Source organism: Podarcis melisellensis, assembly GCF_964234715.1.
Source record: "Podarcis melisellensis genome assembly, chromosome: 9".
NCBI classification, from domain to species: Eukaryota; Metazoa; Chordata; class Lepidosauria; order Squamata; family Lacertidae; genus Podarcis; species Podarcis melisellensis.
The window spans coordinates 57,099,565-57,120,838 of NC_138541.1; the positions used below are offsets into that span (position 1 = coordinate 57,099,565).

At 42.4% G+C, this 21,274-nt stretch overlaps 1 protein-coding gene across 2 annotated transcripts; it reads left to right on the forward strand.

Moving 5' to 3' along the window:
• Positions 1-201: 201 nt before the first annotated feature.
• On the forward strand, positions 202-21,274 carry TMEM33 (transmembrane protein 33). 2 transcript variants are annotated; one of them, XM_081924632.1, is made up of 7 exons: positions 202-503; positions 5,030-5,124; positions 6,124-6,311; positions 8,279-8,346; positions 9,162-9,295; positions 16,846-16,929; positions 18,100-21,274. In XM_081924632.1, the coding sequence occupies exons 1-7, from the start codon at positions 447-449 to the stop codon at positions 18,227-18,229; spliced, it is 756 nt and encodes a 251-aa protein (XP_081780758.1). In that variant the 5' UTR covers positions 202-446; the 3' UTR covers positions 18,230-21,274. The 2 variants fall into 2 exon arrangements, with proteins under 2 accessions (XP_081780758.1, XP_081780759.1); XM_081924633.1 differs by lacking the exon at positions 202-503 and adding an exon at positions 4,507-4,594.

A 21,274-nucleotide genomic window follows, 5' to 3' on the forward strand; every position in this document is an offset into this window, starting at 1 on the left:
ATATATATAGTGAGAGGGGAAAATAAATGCATCAAAAGCACCCTTCCCGGTTCCAAAACTAAATATCAAAGCGACCTTGTCCCGAAATCAGGCGGCTGAGCCTCGAAGACTACATTACCCAGCATGCTCTACCGGATGACCGCCCCCCTACCCGAGCGACCCGGAAGCAGCCCCTCTGCGCCTGCGCGACGCGGGCTTGCTCAGCGGCGGGGCTGCCTTGAGGAGTGTCCCTCGTTCGCTCGCCTCCTTCCGCGCACCTGCTGCCGCCGCCGCCGCCGGCAACCGCCGCCTCTTCCTTCCCCGCTTCCGGCCAGCCAGATACGGCCCTCGCGCGCGGCACGAGCAGGCCCCGCTCTCCGCTTAACCCTCTCGTCGCCGAGCCTCTCCTTCCCTTCCTCCTCCTCCTCTTCCTCGCGCCCCGAGCGGAGCCGGTGGGCGGCGCGGCCATGGCGGACACGGCGCAGAACGGGCCCATGCAGGGAGGCGCGGGCGGCGGAGCCGTGGTGAGTTGAGTCCGGCGGGGCGGCCTAGCGCGGCCTTCGCGGCCCTGCTTCGACCCCCGACGCTCCGCCTGAGAGGATTATATTTTATTTTATTCGAAACCGGCCTCACGCCTCTTCAGCCCCCGGGGTAGCTCAGTCGGTAGAGCCGGGGACTGTTAACCCCAGGGTCGTGGGTTCGAGTTCCACACGGAGGGCAAAAAAGGCATAGCTGTCAGCTTTTCCCTTTTCTCGCGAGGAATCCTATTCGGAATAAGGGGATTTCCCTTAAAAAAAAGGGAAACGTTGACAGCTATGAAAAGGATTCCTGCATGTGGCAAAGGGTTGGACTAGATGACCCTGCGGAGGGGTCCCTTCCAACTCTGTAAACCGTCCTGAGACCCCCAGGTATAGGGCGGGATATAAATTCAATTAATAATAATAATAATAATTCTGTCCCTCTGTCAGGCTATAAATGCGCTCCCATGGAGAGTTGTACAGTGGTACCTCGGGTTACATACGCTTCAGGTTACATACGCTTCAGGTTACAGACTCCCCTAACCCAGAAATAGCGCTTCAGGTTAAGAACTTTGCTTCAGGATGAGAACAGAAATCGTGCTCCGGCGGCACGGCAGCAGCAGGAGACCCCATTAGCTAAAGTGGTGCTTCAGGTTAAGAACAGTTTCAGGTTAAGAACAGACCTCCGGAACGAATTAAGTACTTAACCCGAGGTACCACTGTATATGGTTTTCTTCATAGGGAGAGCTCTGATTTCAGGTTGTTTCAAATCCGTGGGTTGTCTCCCGTATTGTATCCCCTTCTTGTAGCAGGGCAAATCTGCTCAAATTCTGAGATTGGGGGTGTCGTAGCTCACCCCCCCCCAAGCCCAGTTTTCAGGGCTACGAATGAGGCAGTGTTAATTGATTAAGTTATACGCCGCCTTTATCTTCCAAGTGGCTTAAGGTGGTGTATGTGGTTGTCCTCCACATTTTCATCCTTCACAGCAACCCTGTGAGGCAGGTTAGGCTGAGAGATGATGGCTGGCCCAAGGTCACCCAGTGAGCTTCACGGCTGAGCAGCGATTCAAACTGTGGCCTCCCAGGTCATAGTCCCAACCCTTTAACTGTTCATATATCAATGGGCACATGTGGGAGCAGATTGACACAACCACACGCCTCCCCCCGCCCACCTCCAATGAGGGTTTATTCTGAATCTCGGATAGTTGTGTAGAGGAGGGAATTTGGATGTTTGCAGTGGCAGTTTTGTCACCGTGACAGTGTCCCCTGTTTCACATCTCCATTAGAAGTTGCCCTCTCTTGCCCCTTAATTGCCCTTCAGAAGTTTCAGTTCCTCTTAACTTTTTTAATTTAAAGCTTCCAGGCTTGGCTTTTTCCTCTCCACTGCTGCCTTTGGCAAAGGTTTGTGGAACAGGCTGAAGGAGCCAACTCAGTGTCAAGAGTCCTAAGTTGTTCTGGCTGTTTTCTGAAACATGGGCTATGCAACAGATGTTTAGGTTACTGCACTAGTACGTAGGTATTTAGGAAGTTGTTTGATGCTAAGACCACTGGTTTCTTTAGTTCTGTATTACCTATACAGTGGTACATACGCTTCAGGTTACAGACTCCGCTATCCCAGAAATAGTACCTCGGGTTAAGAACTTTGCTTCAGGATGAGAACAGAAATCGTGCTCCAGCGGCGCGGTGGCAGCAGGAGGTCCCATTAGCTAAAGTGGTGCTTCAGGTTAAGAACAGTTTCAGGTTAAGAACGGACCTCCGGAACAAATTAAGTACTTAACCCGAGGTACCACTGTACCACAGATGGGGAGCCCCTGGCTTGTGAGCCAAAGTTGGCTTGCCAAGCCATTTTCCCCAAACCACAGACACCTGTCTCATGCCTAACACCATATGTGATGTTGGGTATATGGGAACGGGTGGCGATGTGGTCTAAACCACTGAGCCTCTTGGGCTTGTTGATCGGAAGGTCAGCAGTTCGAATCCGTGCAACGGGGTAAGCTCCTGTTGCTCTGTCCCTGCTCCTGCCAACCTAGCAGTTCGAAAGCATCCAAGTGCAAGTAGATAAATAGGTACCGCTGCGACGGGAAGGTAAATGGCGTTTCCATGATCTCTGGTTTCCGTCATGGTGTTCCGTTGCACCAGAAGCAGGTTAGTCATGCTGGCCACATGACCTGAAAAGCTGTTTGTGGACAAACGCCGGCTCCCTAGGCCTGAAGTGAGATGAGCACCACAACCCCATAGTTGCTTTTGACTGGACTTAATCGTCCAGGAGTCCTTTACCTGTGGGGCAAGTAGATATGTGTTTGGATCCTTTTAGATATCATGAATAAACTCCCTGTGCATCAGTTTAATCCTGCTTGCTTTTGGTGCAGAAAACAGGCTTGAGCATCAGCTGACACACAGGGAGTTAAATCCTGCTGGGTCACTATCTCCCTCCACTCCCGTGGGCAAACTTTGACAAGTGGGTGGCCCAGCACACTGTCAAAAGTGGTCTGCAGTGTATGCGGCGGTAAAAATCTGACTCACTGGGCCAAAACGATTCCCCTCCCTTTCCACACTGACTGGTAAAGAGACTAAAAAATGTTACCTACAGCACAGGCTATTGTGGGTTAGAGCCCAGTTCATCAGCTGTTTCCCCAATTGTCAAGTGTATACGCACATTGGATCTAAAAGAAAAAAAGTGTAAGGTTGGAATGAAGTGGCAATAGGATGCCAAAACCATGTAGTAAATTCTTTTATGGGCTGAATGTGAATGCATTTGGAAATTTGCAAACCAACAAACCAAAAGCATATTTTGGAAAAGGGCAGGGAACTGGGAACAGTCAAGTTCTGGCCCATTTGATTCATTTCTTGTCTATGTAGGATGGGTGTGACTGCCTCCCTGGAAACCAGATTTACCTTTCCCCTTTTAGTTTATAGGCAGGCAGGGCCACTGGCAAAATGTTCAGGCTAGCTGATATTTCCACATACACATAACAACTTGCAACACCATATTAGTCATGGTGAAATGCACAAGCAGTTTCATGCTACCGGCGGTAGTTCATGCTGGGCCTGCTTAACTTGTGATCCACTAAGCCAGATGCAGGCCACCAGCTGTGTATTTGGACCCACAAAATACTTGACAGCCTATTTGTTTTTGCAATCCAGAGCAGGAACCAACAACAAAAGCTTTTTATGAGCTGCTGTTTCTGGCTGATGGGGCTGCATTTGGCTTGTGCATGTGGCCCTTCAACAGGTACTTTGCCTTGATAGAATGTGGTTGTAGTACACTTTGCAGTACAGTGGTAACCTGAAACTGTTCTTAACCCGAAGCACCACTTTAGCTAATGGGGCTTCCCCCTCTGCCGTGCCGCTGGAGCACGATTTCTGTTCTCATCCTGAAGCAAAGTTCTTAACCTGAGGTACTATTTCTGGGTTAGCAGAGTCTGTAACCTGAAGCGTATGTAACCCGAGGTACCACTGTATTGCATTGGTTAAACTATTAGCAGGCTGTGTCATAGCTACCTCTATCCTCTTGTAGGAAATTTTTGAATTGGACCTTTAGATAGGAGTCATACCTGATGCTAGATGGACTTCTGGGGAAAACACGAAACACTGAGTTCTGATAGCTTCCTTATCTTCCATAAAAACACAGCCTAAAAGTTTTATCTGTTAGCAGTTTAACAGAAGAAACCTTCTTTGGGTTTGTTTTAATGACTGTCCCACAGTATGGTGGTGACTTCATTTTCTACAGAGTACTCCTCCCAGGGCATTTTATATGGTAAATGCCTTCACTACTAAAAATGTCCTGAGAGTTCTTATAGGTGACTGCAGCCACTGCTGTTGCCCTGACTGCTCAGAGATGGGAGGGCTTGCTAGTTCAGTTAGTCACCACCTGTCCTAGCCATGAGGCAAAGTAGATATCTTCATTCTGTGATCAATAGAGGGCTATACTGGGCTTCCTTGGAACCTAGACTGAGTAGGGATTGGTTTTGGGATGTCCTGTTCCATTCCAGAAGGTGGTGAAGTTCACCAGAACTGCTTCCTAGCCACTCTCTGCCATGGGTGCTAGCAGAGAGCAGCTGAGATATCCTCGTGGTTCTCAAAGAGCAGATATTCAAAGTTGACCCTCTTAATTATTTTTATTTTAATTTATTGCCTGACCTTCATCCTATAATCCCCGGGTGGGTTACAACAGTTTAAACTGTGACATTAAAAACAGTTTTTAAAATTTACAGTTATAAAAATGCAATCACGAAACATAGGTCTTTAGAAGTCTCATTATTATGTCTTCCAAATTTAAGAGCGACTGTGTGGAGATTCCTTTTTTATCTGTTATTTGCACTTGCGTTTATGAAAAAGCCAAAGTTTTGCGTTCTTCCTATTGTCTGTTATCTATGTTGGTTCTGGATCTGGTCAGTTTGGTGGGTATCTGTTCTTTAACAGTGGGTAAAACAGTGGGCTGCTTTGGGAGGGTGGATGGGAGAGAAATTTAATAAATAAAAACAATAAATAAATAAATATTTATTCACTAACTACTTTTCCTTTCTTTTACAGCAATTTCTGATTACTAATAAGTTGGATACAGCAATGTGGCTTTCCCGTATATTCACAGTTTACTGTTCGGCTTTATTTGTCCTGCCTCTTCTCGGGTATGTATAATAATGTTCCTTAAAGCAGTAGTGCCCCTGATATCCTTAGAAAGGACACTGCTTTTTTTAGCCACAGAATGAAACAGAAAACATACATTATGCTTAAAAGCTCTGTATCACATTTTATATGCATATACAGTTGTTCTAATCCAGCTAAGGTTAAGCTTTTGTTACTTCCCATCCATTTTAATATGAGATATCAATCTATATTCTTAGCTGCCCATTGGAAATCAGTGTGGTGTAATAGGTGTGAAATATCAGTCAGTGATATGGGGCAGAAGATTTTCCAGTGCTTTATTTTTATGTGGGAGTTTTAACTTTCGTTAAGTTCATTAGTGACAACAAAAGGATGCCCATGTCAACTACAGTATTGGGTAAGCTTAGCAGTTTCAAAGTTTGTAGCTTTGCTTACTGAATGCTAAACTAGATCACTCTCTAGGCTATGAGAAAATGTTTAAATGCTGACTGAAAGATTTCCAATGCAAATTAGCCTAAATTTGCATAGGAAAAAATCCAGGAAACCTGTATCACTGACTTTGGTTGGACTTTGACCAATATTTTGCAAATATCAGTGCTTGATATTTGGTTCTGTTTAAGAACCAACTTTACACCTGTTCAGTAATCTGTACATTATACACCTTCAGCTCAAGTGAGTGTCATTTATTGTTTAGGTTTTGATATTGTCATTTAACTAGATTCCAGTTACTACGTTATTGTTTATCTGCCATTTTTCTCTCCAAAGAAGCATCAAATAGATAACTGCATTGAAAATACTTTTAAATGACATTCTCCCCTCCCCCCACTCTCCCAAACTTGGCACACCTGTAGAGTTCAGTGCCAAGCACCGGGAATGCTTCTCAGACTGAGTAACAGTTACATCTTGGCAGAGCTTAGCAGGGAGGGCTTCAGAGACTGAAATGATGATGCAATTCTCTTGGGAGGAAGACTTGAAGCCGCAACTCGGTTTGTATGGTAACCTCTCCTTTGATAATTCTCAAGGTTGCATGAAGCAGCTAGCTTTTATCAACGTGCCTTGCTGGCAAATGCTCTCACCAGCGCCCTTCGACTTCACCAAAGGCTACCACATTTTCAGCTAAGTAGGGCGTTCCTGGCTCAAGCCTTGCTGGAGGACAGCTGCCACTACCTTTTGTATTCCCTCATCTTTGTCAATTCCTACCCTGTTACAAGTATCCTTTCTACAAGTCTTGTAATACTTCCAATTCTGTAATAGTTTGATTGTGCTTTTGCTGTCGTAGAGAGCTAGACTTAAATCAGGGATTACTCCAGCTCATACCTTTGGTCAGCCACAAAGCCTACAGGGTGATGACCGGCCAGATTCATGTTCTTGTGTAGCTGCATTGTTTTATGCTTTCGGGATGTCCCATGACCATAATATTAAGTAGTTGTGTTCTTTGCTATAAATCAAGCACTGCTAGGAGTTCTTTCTTTTAATAATAATAATAATAATAATAATAATAATAATAATAATAATAATTTATTATTTATACCCCATCCATCTGGCTGGGTTTCCCCAGCCACTCTGGGCGGCTTCCAACAAAACACTAAAATACCTATTAAACATTAAAAGCTTCCCTAAACAGGGCTGCCTTCAGGTGTCTTCTACAAGTTTGGTAGTTATTTTTCTCTTTGACATCTGGTGGGAGGGCATTCCACAGGGTGGGTGCCACTACCGAGAAGGCCCTCTGCCTGGTTCCCTGTAACTTGGCTTCTTGCAGCGAGGGAACTGCCAGAAGGCCCTCGGTGCTGGACCTCAGTGTCTGGGCAGAACAATGGAGGTGGAGACGCTCCTTCAGGTATACTGGACCGTGGCCATTTAGGGCTTTAAAGGTCAGCATCACCACTTTGAATTGTGCTCGGAAATGTACTGGGAGCCAGTGGAGGTCTTTCAAGTCTGGTGTTATGTGGTCCCAGCGGCCGCTCCCAGTCACCAGTCTAGCTGCCGCATTCTGGATTAGTTGTAGTTTCCGGGTCACCTTCAAAGGTAGCCCCACATCGTTTTCCAATGTACTTCTTATAAATAAAAATGTTGGTGTGGGGGGAGCAAAATTTTATTCTGAAAGTGTGGCCCACAGAAAAAGGTTAGAGAAGCACGACTGGAGTCAGGGGCAGAGGGAGGGGGGTACAGTGGGTGCAGGCCACCTGGGGTGTCACCACCGAAGGGGGATGACACAATGTTGGGCGGCACTCACCACGGGGTCTGCAGCGCGCTCGAGCCACGTGTCTGTCCTGGGAGAGATGCGGTGGCTTGGGTGTGCACAGACTCCACACTGCCCAAATGGTCCGCCCACTACCTCCCCCCCCCAGCTGTGGGGCGGCTGAGTGGGAGGAGGCAGGCAGACTCCGGAGGCCCCACTGTGTGCCCTGCCCTCGTCCCACCCCAATGGGTGGCTTGCCTCTCCCCTGGGCACACCACCCAGGTGCCCAAGCAGCTTCCTCCGCCGCTGACTGGAGTAATCAACTACAAGGAGGTAAAGCTCAGGGGAGAGGGGTGCTGAACTCTTCCCCCCCCCCCGCCTTATGTGTGCTTTTTGTTTTTAGTGAAATTACCACCTCACTTCCTGCTTTATATATGTATAGGACAGTCACACAAATTAAGGCCTCATCAACTCTAGTCTCACCCTAGACAGAAGCACCACCTTTATTAACTCTTATTTATTACCTATTGATGTAAAGTATCTGAATCAAAATAAACAAGTGAGCTCATATTACTTAGCGCCGTCAATTTATTTAATAAGGTTGCAATCCTATACCTGCTTCTGAGAAGACCTGTATAGGATTTCACTCTAAAACATTGATCTACTGATTTCAACTCTGGCCCTACATAAGTTAAGTACACACAAACTGCTAGGTGCCTATACTTCTACAAGCACATACCGCTAACCATCATTTTCAAATTCCATTCCATGATTAGGACTGTATTCTGTGTTCCTAAGTGTTTAATAAAGCTACCTAACTTTAATCACCTGAATCTTAAGGTCCAAACTTCTTCTCATACAAAAGAATCTGAATTTAAAGCAAGAGATCGCAAGCTTGCATGCCGACACAAGTGGACGATGTGCTTGAATATTCAGACCACAGTGTAAATGTGAAATAACATGCGTGAGGTTGTAATTCTCCTTAACTTTCACTTCAGTGAGTATTTTCCCAGTTCTGTTGTTTTCTTTGCTTCACGCTGCCACCTACACAAAGAAGGTTCTTGATGTAAGTATGTTGTTAGTATATGATCTTGTGCCCCTTACTTGCCACATTGCTCTTTGTAAGGAGGGCATGATTCAGATGAGACATGGATTTTTTAAGGGGTAAACTGGAAACGGGGATCTGGCTATTTTCTGCCACAGTTTGTGTAGCTCATCCAGTCCTGCTGCTTCTATCAAAGGGTTAGCAGGTAGGAAAGAAAAGGATACACGTGGAGAGCCAGAATGTTTGGTGAGGACTGAGGAGACTTGGGTTCAAATCCCTATGTATCTGTGATCCTCGCTGGGTGACCTTGATCATTATTCAATCTAACCTCCTGCGCAGGGTTGTTTGGGTTAAATGGTGGCAGTGGGGAACTGAAACTGAATATTAGGTTGACCGTTTCCTGCATAATAAACATTGTAGCAAGGTTTGCAAAATTCTTCAGTTTTCCTGCTTATTATATTTAGACTGCCTTTCAAGGTTTATAAAATAATTACAGCATAGCTGAAAGTATTCCCAAAGTTTGAATTTGTATACAGTGGTACCTCGCAATACGAAATTAATTCATTCTGCGACTTTTTTCGTCTTGTGAATTTTTCGTCTTGCGAAGCACGGATTCCCTGGGTATTAACGGTTTTAAGAAAAAGGAAACAAACTCACAAGACGTTTTCGTCTTGCGAAGCAAGCCCATAGGGAAATTCGTCTTGCGAAGCAACTCAAAAAACGAAAAACTCTTTCGTCTTGCGAGTTTTTCGTCTTACGAGGCATTCGTCTTGCGAGGTACCACTGTACATAGCACAAAGTTTCCTGACGTTGCTTTTTTACTCCCTTCTTTCAAGGCACGAGGTTCAAATAGTCTTCTTTTCCTAAGAAATCTCTTGGACAAGTTAAATGCCAATCAGCAAAACATCCTGAAATTCATAGCTTGCAATGAGATCTTCTTGATGCCGGCTACTGTGTTTATGCTTTTCAGGTATGAGATGAAACATTAACTTTTATTTTTATTCGGATGGTGTTCTATAACTGCTTGGGAATACAGAATCAGACTGCTTCTTGTTTATCATTGCAATGTCCCTATAAGGGACCGTCCTTGCAGTCTGAAAACTAAGGTCGGGTTGTGATTTTCTCACCATCTCCTGACCCTGTGGCTGTGCTGCACTAAGAACCCTATTTTTACAATGCACAGGGTTTGCTTGCTGACTAATGTAAGGATGGTTTCTTGATCCTTAAGGCAAAGATCAGCATAGTCTGTTTTTGTTCTTTTGGAGAAATTTTACTTTCATGTGCATGAAGAAAGCTCTGATTCAGATGCCAAAAAGACAATATTGCATTTTAAGTGCCCGTTATTTTGTAGTAGTGTGTTTTAATTTAGGGTTGTATTCAAAGTAGTATTAAGGAAAATGTTCTATCAGTGAAATAATTTCTCTTTGTTCAACAGAATGTTCTGCCCCTCTCCTTCCACCGTGCACCCCCTAATTCTGTTCTGGAGTTCCCCCAACCCTCTAGAGCAGATTTGGGGGTGGAACAGGGTGTGCACAGGGGGAGGAGAGGGGTGAAGTCCTGTTGTGCAAGCGAAACTCATTCCCCTTGCACAGTTATTTATTTAAATACCATCCTTTGTATCTAAGCTACCTTGCAGACCACTGGTGGAAGAATGGAATATACCAGTAATTTATTATAATTTCTTATTTACCGTATTTTTCAGTCTATAAGACACACTTTCCCCCTCCTAAACAGTAAGGGGAAATGTGTGTGCATCTTATGGAGCAAATGCAGGCTGCGCAGTGATCGCTGAAGCCAGAGCAGCAAGAGGAATCGTTGCACAGCAAAAGCAGCGATCCCTCTTGCTGTTCTGACTTCGCTTTGCTGGAGAGGCGCTGCGCAGATGCAGAATATTTTTTTTCTTGTTTCCCTCCTCTAAAACTAGGTGCGTCTTATGGTTGGGTGCGTCTTAATAGAGCGAAAAATATGGTATTTATTGAATTGATATACCTCCCTATACCCAGAGGTCTCAGGGGCGTTCACAGAACAAAATCAAAATATAAAACCACAAAATATATAAAACAATAAAGTAAAATAAAAGCAATACCCCCCCAAAAAAACACATTTTAAAAGGGCAAAGGATGTCAATCATCCAAAGGCACCTAAAGGTGTATAATGAAGGTGCCAGGCAAACTTCCCTGGGGAGAGCATTCCACAGACGGGGAACCACTGCAAACTCCCAGGTCCCATTGAATTCAGTGGAATTTAGAGCGGGGGACCCCTAAAATCACAGGCGCTGAAGCCTGTGAGCAAGGAGATTCGGTGGGCACCTTTGCGCCCCCCGGTATCGCGAAAGAGCCTTTTTAAAGGCTCCGGAGCGGCATCGGGAGTGAGCGCGGTGCTGAGGATCGCAACCCAGCCCACGGAGCGAAGCCGCGTTGCCATTGACGGAGAGCGCCGATTCCTTCCTGAAATTACCGATTGGCAGCAGTACCCGTGAGTAAGACCAACAAATAAAGTGAACGGGACTTTAAATTTTAAGATTTAAGAAGATTAGGCTGAAAACGGGCAAGGCAAAAAATCAAGGAAGTCTGCCTCCCGGAACTGCATGATTGATTGAGCAACGAAAGGAGCAAGCTGTATTTAAAGGGAACGTATCTAGACTTGTTAAATCTGTTAACCTGACATCGAAAGAGGACCTCCCCCCTAAGGAGTAGGAGAGGGGGGAAGAAAATTGACTTAACTTTTTTTGCCTGGGGAAAGGAGTTTGGAACGGGAACTTCTGCTGTCAATACCTCTGGCCAGGCTGTCGGAGCAGCGAGCGCCTGGGAGTGAACTGTCATACTAAATGGTGGATATAAAGTGTCATTCACCTGACAAAAAGTAACAGGACTTTAGTGAACAAAACTGTAACTGTAACGTTTCAAATTGTAACAAAATAGGACTTTTACTTGGACTTTCACTTTTGGAACTTTTCATGGCTACTTCCTTCCCTGTTTCTTTGTTCCTGTAATGGATACAATGTACTCCCTCTAGAGGCTTAAAAGAGAGATTGCTGTACTGAGACAGAAACAGTGGGATTTTCCACCTGCAACTGTTCCTGTGGGAACGACCTTGAGATATGAGCGGCCCACTGGATGAAATATCAACAAGATCCAAAGCAAAGCAGGCTCAGGCTCAAAAGAAAAGAGGCTCCTTGACAGGAACATCAGCAGCACAGGAAAGAGTAACAACGGTATCAATGGATTCCATGACACAGGCTCTACTCAGGATAAATGAATCCCTAGAATCACTCACTAAGCAATCTACAGAGAATTCCAAGAAATTGACAGAACTGACAACAAGACTGGATTTGAACACGACGATAATATCGACTAATACAGACTCTATAAATCGCTTAATTCAGGAAAGCTCAGAGACAAGGAAAATAGCTGAGAGCGCCAGGACCACGGCCGAGGAAACTAAAGGGAAATTTGTTCCTATTGCAAAGAAAGTATATGAACATGATGAAGCCTTGGCCCTTATGGAACTGGAGAGGAAAGGCAAGAACTTAAAATTGAGACTGGTACCTGAGGAGGAGGAGGACAAGCTTGGGGAATTTCTTACAGATAAGTTCCAAGAATTTTGGAGTGACGAGCTACAGGAAGAGGAAGAGGAGTTTGCAATAACTACAGCCTTCCGGATTGGCAGAAAGCAAGGTAAGAAACCAAGGGATTGTTTAATTACTTTGAGATCTAAGGAAGAAAGAGACAAAATATTGAACCTACATTTCCAGAAGGCACTGGTTATTAAAAATTCCCAAATACAGATTTTCAAAGATATTCCCAGATACTTCTTGGAGGAGAGAACACAATTTAAAGACTTAGTTGACTTACTGAAACAAAACAATATTCCATTCAGGTGGGAATTCCCACAAGGGCTATCTTTCAACTTCAAAGGAAAGAAAATTAAAATAAAAACAATTCAAGACAAAGAATACTTTTTGGAGAGAAACCTCGAGGACTTTCAGAAAGGAACCGTGAGAGAGAGGGAAACACTGGATATTGCAAACTTATCGTTTGGATTGAACCCAGCACCGACTGACGAGGAACAAGAACTTGGAGCAGTTGGCGGGAAAAATACCCAATAACAAAATGTCCCTGCAACTTCTGAGTTGGAACTGTAATGGTCTGAACCATCCCCGAAAAAGAGATCAAGTTTTTCATATATTAAAGAAAGAACAATTAGACATAATCTGTCTGCAAGAAACTCATATTGCCAGGATACACAGGAAACTTTTGATAAACAAGAGATTAGGACAGGAATTCGTTTCCTCAGATAAAGTTAAGAAAAGAGGGGTGGTGATTTATGCCAAGGAAAAATGGGAACCAAAAATGATTTTTAAAGATGATGAAGGAAGATACCTGGCAGTAGAAATTCAAATTCAAGGAGAAAAGATTCTAATCGTTGGAGTTTATGCACCTAATGAGGGGAAGGCAGAGTTTTTCAAGAAGTTGCATGAGACTTTAATGGACTTTATGGACTTTAAAATCATTATGATGGGAGATTTCAACGGAGTTGTCTCCACAAATATGGACAAGGCACAAAGACAAGTAATATCTAAGGACGGGAGACTACCAAAGACTTTTTTTGAACTGACTGACACCATGGACTTAATTGATATTTGGAGAACTAGGAACCCTCTGGAAAGAGAGGGAACCTTTTTCTCGGAAGCAAAAATGACCTGGACTAGAATTGATCAAATTTGGATTTCTAGCAACCTGGCACCAAGAGTGAAAAAAACAGAAATCTGCACAAAAACCTGTTCCGACCATAATGCAGTCAAGATGGAAATGAAATTAACAACGGCTGGAACCTTTAGATGGAGAATGAATGACACCCTATTCAGAGATGAAGAAATTTATCAAAAGGCCCAAAAAATATTGAAGGATTACTTTGAGATAAATTTGAAAACGGAGGTGGAAAAAAGAATAGTATGGGACGCAAGTAAGGCCGTGATGCGCGGATTCTTAATTCAGCAAAATTCCATAAAGAGGAAGAAACAAAATGAGAGGAAGGAAAAGATTCTGAACAAGATAAAAGAAGGAGAAAAGAAATTGAGATCCAAGCCGAAGTCTCATGAGATCTTAAGAGAAATAAAATATCATCAGACGCAATATATGGAATTGATGAATCAAGAAATAGAATGGAAGATAAAGCAAATGAGACAAAAGACATTTGAATCGGCAGATAAATGCGGGAAACTGCTGTCATGGCAACTGAAAAAGAGGCAAAAGCTAAATACTGTGACATCCCTGGAAATAGATGGGAAAATTATTAACAAACCAAATGAAATAAGCAACTGTTTTCAAAGTTTTTTCAAAAAACTGTATGCACAAGGGCCTACAAACGAACCTGAAATAGAGGAATTTGTTAAAAAATACGGACTATCAAAGATTTCAGAACAAAATAAAAGGATTTTGAATGAAAAAATTACAGAACAAGAAATAGAGGGTGCCATCCAGAATATGAAATTGGGGAAATCACCAGGACCAGACGGTTTGACTGCGAAATACTATAAAGATCTTAAAGAATGGCTAATACAGCCATTGAAGGAAGTATGCAACCAGATATTAGAGGGGAAAAAGGCTCCCGAATCGTGGAGAGAAGCATTCATCTCACTTATACCGAAGACAGAAACTGAGAAACATCAAGTTAAGAACTACCGCCCTATATCACTCTTGAATGTGGATTACAAAATTTTTGCAGATATTTTGGCGAAAAGGTTTAAAAGAGTTTTGGTGGAGGAGATTCATAAGAACCAAACAGGCTTTCTCCCAGGGAGACACATGTCAGATAATGTAAGGAACATTATAGACATTTTGGAGCTGTTGGAGGTGGACATTAACAGAAAGGCAGTTTTAATATTTGTGGACGCGGAGAAGGCCTTTGACAACATTTCTTGGAAATTTATGAAGAAGAATCTCCATGGGATGGGGGTAGGCCAAGAGTTTGAAAACGGTATAGGTGCAATATACTCTGAACAAAGAGCTAAACTAATTGTGAACAATGTGGTAATGGACGAAATACCAATAGAGAAAGGTACACGACAGGGATGCCCTATATCCCCTCTACTTTTTATATCTGTCCTGGAGGTTTTATTAAATATGATCAGAAAGGACCAGCTGGTAAAAGGAATACAGGTCGGGTCCAAACAATATAAGTTAAGGGCATTTGCAGATGATTTGGTGTTAACTTTGCAACAGCCAGAAGCTAGTGCCAAAAGAGTTTTAGAATTAATGGAGATATTCGGCCAGGTCGCAGGATTTAAACTAAATAAACAGAAAACAAAGGTGCTGGAAAAAAATCTAACAAAAGAGGAGAAAGATAGGTTTCAAAGTGAAACTGGGTTGGAAATAGCAAAAAAGGTTAAGTACCTGGGGGTAAATCTAACATCTAAAAATGTGAACCTATTTAAAGATAACTATGAAAAATGCTGGACAGAAGTTAAAAAAGATCTAGATATATGGTCTAGGCTGAAACTTTCCTTGTTAGGCCGAATTGCTGTTATCAAGATGAATGTATTGCCAAGAATGTTGTTTTTATTCCAGACGTTGCAGATTCTAGACAAAATGGACTGCTTCAAGAAGTGGCAGAAAGATATATCTAAATTTGTCTGGCAGGGCAAAAAGCCCAGAATAAAATTTAAGATTTTAACTGATGCAAAAGATAGAGGGGGCTTCGCCCTGCCGGACTTAAGACTTTATTATGAATCAGCAGCATTTTGCTGGTTGAAGCAATGGCTACTTCTTGAAGATACAGACATTCTTGATCTGGAAGGATATGATAATAGCTTTAGTTGGCATGCATATCTGTGGTATGACAAGGTAAAGGTCTATAAAAGTTTTAAAAACCATATTGTTAGGAAAGCACTGTACAATGTTTGGAATAGATACAAGGATTTACTGGAAAGTAAAACCCCTAGGTGGTTGTCACCAATGGAAGCGAAAGCAGTGAAAAAAATTAATATGGACTCTAATTGGCCTAAGTATTGTGAAATTTTAGAACATGATGGTGAAAAATTGAAGCTACAAAGTTTTGAGAAGCTAAAGCATAAAGTTCGAGATTGGTTACACTACTGTCAGATAAATGAGATGTTTAAGCAAGACAGGAAACTTGGTTTTCAGAAGGAGAGGTCAAAGTTAGAAACAGAATTGTTAGAATCCAATACTAATAATCTATCTAAAATGTACAATTTGCTGCTGAAATGGAATACACAGGATGAAACGGTGAAATCAGCTATGATTAAATGGGCACAGGATATCGGTCATGATATTATGTTTGACGACTGGGAACAGTTATGGACCACCGGTGTTAAATTTACGGCATGTAATGCCCTGAAAGAGAACATAATGAAAATGATTTATAGGTGGTACATGACCCCAGTCAAGCTTGCAAAGATCTACCATCTGCCCAATAACAAATGTTGGAAATGTAATGAAGCTGAAGGTACTTTTTATCATCTTTGGTGGACCTGCCCAAAGATTAAAGCCTACTGGGAAATGATCTATAATGAAATAAAGAAAGTCCTTAAGTGGACATTTGTAAAGAAACCGGAGGCTTTTCTCTTGGGCATGGTTGGCCAATTGGTACCAAAGAAGGATAGGACATTTTTTATGTACGCAACCACAGCAGCAAGAATCCTGTTGGCAAAGTACTGGAAGACGCAAGAACTACCTACTCTGGAAGAATGGCAATCGAAGGTGACGGAATATATGGGACTGGCAGAGATGACCGGCAGAATCCGTGACCAGAGGAAAGAGACAGTGGAAGAGGACTGGGGGAAATTTAAAATATATTTAAAAAACTATTGTAAAATTGTGGACTGATAAGATGTTAAGGGGTAAGAAACAAAGAATTACAGCTGTAAATCATAAACTTTAAGAAAATTCAAAAGGGACTTGACTAAAGATCGACTGACGAGTTGCTCGAAAAAATGGCAAAACAAGGATGTGGTGAAGGGAAGGCATGGGGAAGTCAATTTTTGTTGTTTGTCTTTGATGTTTGTACTTGTTTTGTATTGTCTTTAATATGTGTAAAAACTAATAAAAATATTTTTTAAAAAAAGAATTCAGTGGAATTTATTTCTAAGTAAATATGCACAGAATTCTGCCATAAGGCAGCTCCTTCCAGTGCATGCTTGTGCGAGAGAAAGGTCTACTGAACACAGTGGACTTGCTTCTGAGTAAACACACATTAAAGTTACATGATTTCATGGCAGGAGGGGGCAACACTAGTTCCTTTATAAGGTTTTAATGTTTCAGCCATCTTGACGCATTTTATTTAATGTCTGCGGCTGTTGTGACTCATCCGTCACAGTGTGTGCATGTCAAATACTGTGTGAAAACATTTATTTAGTTGTAAAGGGTCTTTTGCAGGTCAAAGCAGTTACTATGTGTGAAGAAAAACCTAAGGTGGTGCCTTACTGCAAATCCTACACTGTTTCCTTTTAAATAAATCTACCCCTCCACCACCCCATCTTTTTTCTTCTGTTCTTTTCAGTGGGCAGGGAAGCTTGCTGCAGCCATTTATTTACTACAGATTTCTTACACTCCGTTATTCCTCCCGCCGAAATCCATATTGCCGGTAAGAAACCAATTACGATTTAAAGTTGTTGTTGTTGTCTGTAAATACAGTGCTTAAACAGTTGGCTCCTGGGTGTTGCCATATCATGGACTAAAAAGAGGAGTTAAAGGAAGTAATTAAAAACATGAGGATGGGAAAATCACCTGACTCTGTTGGATTCTCAGCATCCTTTCATAAAACATTTAAGGAACAAACACTTCCACAAATGGCCAGGCTATACAATGATATTTTAGCCGGTAACCTACTTCCTGCAACCTGGAAGCATTCAAGAATCATAGTTATTCTCAAACCTCACAAGGACTCCACCAATATCATACCAAGCAATCTCTTTATTAAATCTAGATTATAAAATCTTTACGGCCAATCTGGTCAATGGATTAAAAACATTTATTGGCAGCTGTATACAGACAGACCAATCTGGGTTTGTTCCAGGGTGAAGAGTTACTGATCCAATAAGGAAATTATTGAACAGTTTTATTTCATTAGAAAAAATCATAACCTTTAACAAGCCTCTCACTTGATATTTTAAAACTATTTGATTGTCCAGAACCAAATTATCTAATGGAAATAGTTCAGAAATGTGATTTTGGCAAAAAAAAAAAAAGTTAAAACTTTCGAAGGTATTTATATGTATAGAGAGATTGATTGATTGATTGATTGATTGATTGATTGCAGGCCACAATTAGAATAAATAATTTAGATTGCTCCCCACCCCAAATGTTTAGTCATAGAACAAAACAGGGATGTCCTCTGATGCCCATTTTGTCTTAATTTTAGAAACATTGGTAATCAAATTACACAATGCCCTCTCTGGTGCGGGAATGGTTTCTTCGCGTAATGTTGTGTGTTTAAATCTTTTTGTACTTCTGCAAACCTCAGAATATCTCTGGCTATGGCAATATGGCTATGGTAATAAAGGCAGCCCTGTTTAGGGAAGTTTTTAATGACTGAACTGATGTTTTAATGTATTTTTATTCTCTTCTTGGAAGCTGCCCAGAGTGGCTGGGGAAACCCAGCCAGATGGGAAGGGTATAAGTTGTTGTTGTTGTTGTTGTTTTGTTATCCTCCTCCTCCTCGTTATTATTGATTTTGATGAAGGTTTAGGTTTGAGTGAGATGTAGGAGCTACTGTTGCAAAGATATTTCTGTAAAAAGTGTCTGTTATTTTCAGAACCCTCTTCACGGAACTTCGGATTGTCGTTGAGCATGTCATCATGAAACCGTCGTGCCCGGCATTTGTACGAAGGCTCTGTGTCAGCAGCATTTCTTTTATAAGCAGACTGGCACCAACAGTTGCATAGTCAACACTGGAAACATGCGTACGTTTGTCTGATGAACTTTCTAAGCAGCTGGTATTTCTGCTGGTGATTTATAAATTCTGGATCTCAGTCAAGGTTGTATGGAAACATGTTTTCTTCCAAGAGCCTGTTCTGTGAATTGTATCCTATATGTTTAAAAAGTCTTGTTTTTCAAGATGTTTCCGTGCTTTGTGGAAGATGAACGCTTGCCATCTTAGACAGAATACTTTCCAATGCAAAACAGTGGCGACAACCCTGCATTGTACAATATGGCTTTTGTGCTGTCATGTATGTCCTCTTCGATACTGAATGAAAATACTTATTCAAAAAAATAATAATGTCCAGGCAATACTAGCTGGATTGTGTCTAACAAGCTGTAAGCTGTGGCTGCAACATAACTAGCAGCCTCTTAGGGGTACCTACTGAAATCTCTACCCATGCGGTACATTTGAGTCAGTATTCCTTCCATTCAGTAAATGAGACAGGCTTAGTCAATTGAGTAAATCATTGTGGTCAATACAAATCAATTGGCATCTACTTCAAATGTGAACAGTAGAACGAAGCATCAATTTCATTGTTCTGATTTATTTAATGCTTTTGAAATGGAAAGCTCTCTGCCCTTCCCTAAGCACTTTATTTCTTTGTAAAGTAACTATTTCTCTAGATCATCTGAAAGCCCAATTTTTTCCCTGTCTTCTGAAAAGCAGGCTTCTTAAAATGCCAGTCTTTGAAAAGTCTGAATAATAAAGATGGAAGTTACATTAATTTGAAATATACATTGGAAGTGTTGCCCTTGTGAGGTAATTTTTAAAGTTCATGCAGTTAGGCTAGTTCCAAACACCATTGCATACTCGTGGTGCAATGCTAAACATGGCAGTAGCTGTAAATTACATAATGACATAGGCCTGCCTTTCAAGTTATGAGCATGGATCTTCTCTCTTCGTCCACCTTCAGTTTATATGCATGGGCACAACTGCAGATGTGTCGGACCATAATGTGGCGTGGGCATGTGTCTCCTGTCCCAGCCCTTTCTCCTGTACACATGGTCAGGAGACTGAGAGGATGTGATTGTGGGAACACAGCTCTGTTGCGACCTCATAGGACTTCTGTCTCTGTGGGTGCTGCGCCTGCACAGGGAAGGATTCTGCCCATCCTGCTCAAACTAGAGGAACTATTTTGTAAAGCAGAGGTGTGGAACTATTTTTGTAAAGCCCTCCAGATGATGTTGCTCTCCAACTCACATCTTCCTCAGCCAGCATGGCCAGGGGTCAGGGATGATGGGATTGCTAGTCTAGGACCTGGAGGGTCACAAGTTTCCCACCACAGGAATAAAATAATATTGCAGTACTTCTTCCCTGGAGAAGAAGCGCTCTTCCAGTAATTGTAGCCTTATTTCAGTAGAAGTGGGGCTGTTGTCTTACAAAGCAGAGGTAATTGGAAGTCTGGTCATTTGCTATTTCAACATACCAAGAAGGAAAAAAACTGCACAAACTGGTTCACTTAACAGATTCAGCAACCTAATAGTTTTGATTCCCATGATAAGCCGGTTATTGAATGTCCTGAGGACTGAAGAGCATTTGAAACTGAGTTGCTTCACACGTGCATAAATTGCTTTCTTCTTCTTGAAGCTGAGCTGACCAACTTTTTAAAATTTTTGGTCTGAGGGTTACATTCCTGTAGTCAACCCACCTGGGGCTGCACACATTCGTATGCACAGGTACATAACCCACCTCTTTTCACTTGATCCTTGCAGATCTTCTGAGAAAAGGCTGTTAGCCCCTCTCTGCTTCTGAAATGGTAACTGGGGAAGGGTTATCTTCATATCCACCAAGAATCTGGGCAGAGAAATTTAAGCCTTTCTGATCACCCCAGTTCTGTGACTCCTTTTTTTTCCATTTTGGGTATGTCACCCCCCCCCCAAAAAATGAGTGTGGGTGTGTTTTGGGGAGGCAGAAAAAGTTGGGGTTTGAGGGGGGGGCGGAGGGCAATCAATTTAGGCATCTGTGTCTAGCCAAACACCTTGGTGTTTATTAAAATTCTTCCTGGACTTGAGGTTGGGGTTTGGGCAGGTTGCTGTTTTTCATTGCTCTCCTACCCCCACTCTCCCAGTTCCTAACTATGCAGGAGTATTCAGTTGTGTGATATTTCCCAGCCGAGCTGTTTGTGTATACTTGGTCCGAATCACGTAATATTACTTGGACCACTCAGAATACAACCTGTTCCTGAGAAATACTCGGGAGAGGTTTTGCATGATGATAGCTGATGGTTTAGCGAACACATGTCCTAAACGCGCAACCCAGTCTGGGTATTTCCTTGAGATAAATCTCCACTAAGTGCTCCGGGTTTACTCTCGAATGTGTTCAGCCCTCCTTGAGCCAGGGATAGTAAGATCTAGGCAACCTAAAAAGGGCCAGGAAGTATGTATGTTACAGCCGTAGTCTTCTATGATATCTGATGGGGAACCTGCGCTGGGAAGATATGTAAACTTGTGTGCGTGCATCTTCTCCTTAAATGGAAGTCACTGCGCTGTCAGCTTGTTGCTATTTATGAAGATTAAGTTATTTTTTTCCCATTGAGTGCCTGTATTTTAGAATTGAGGAATTTGCTCAGGCACTATACTTACTCATAGATTCTTCTAAGCCACTTCATGATTTAGTGTCTTAACAACTGCATGAACCGAATGATACATTTAAATAATTTGGAACGTTGCCGCTGTTTTTAAAACTATGTTTCCTTGTAACTACCTTTTTTTTAATTAAATGTGAATGTCGTTTAGATTGAACTCATTCATTAGCTTGTCGATAGCCCACCCTTTGCTTGCTAAACCTCCGGGTGTGGACAAATGCAGCTTTAAAAATGGCTGGTACGGCTGGTTGATTGCACTCCTTTTAGCTTTTTGGCTCATAAACATCTACTTATAGGGAAGGCGCACACTAGTGTGCAGGAATGCTTCATGCATTTTTTTCATCTAGGCTCTCTTGCTTTGAGGATTTTATAAAAAATTCTACAGCAATAAAGTGACTGTTGTGGTGGTAGCCTGGAATGAAA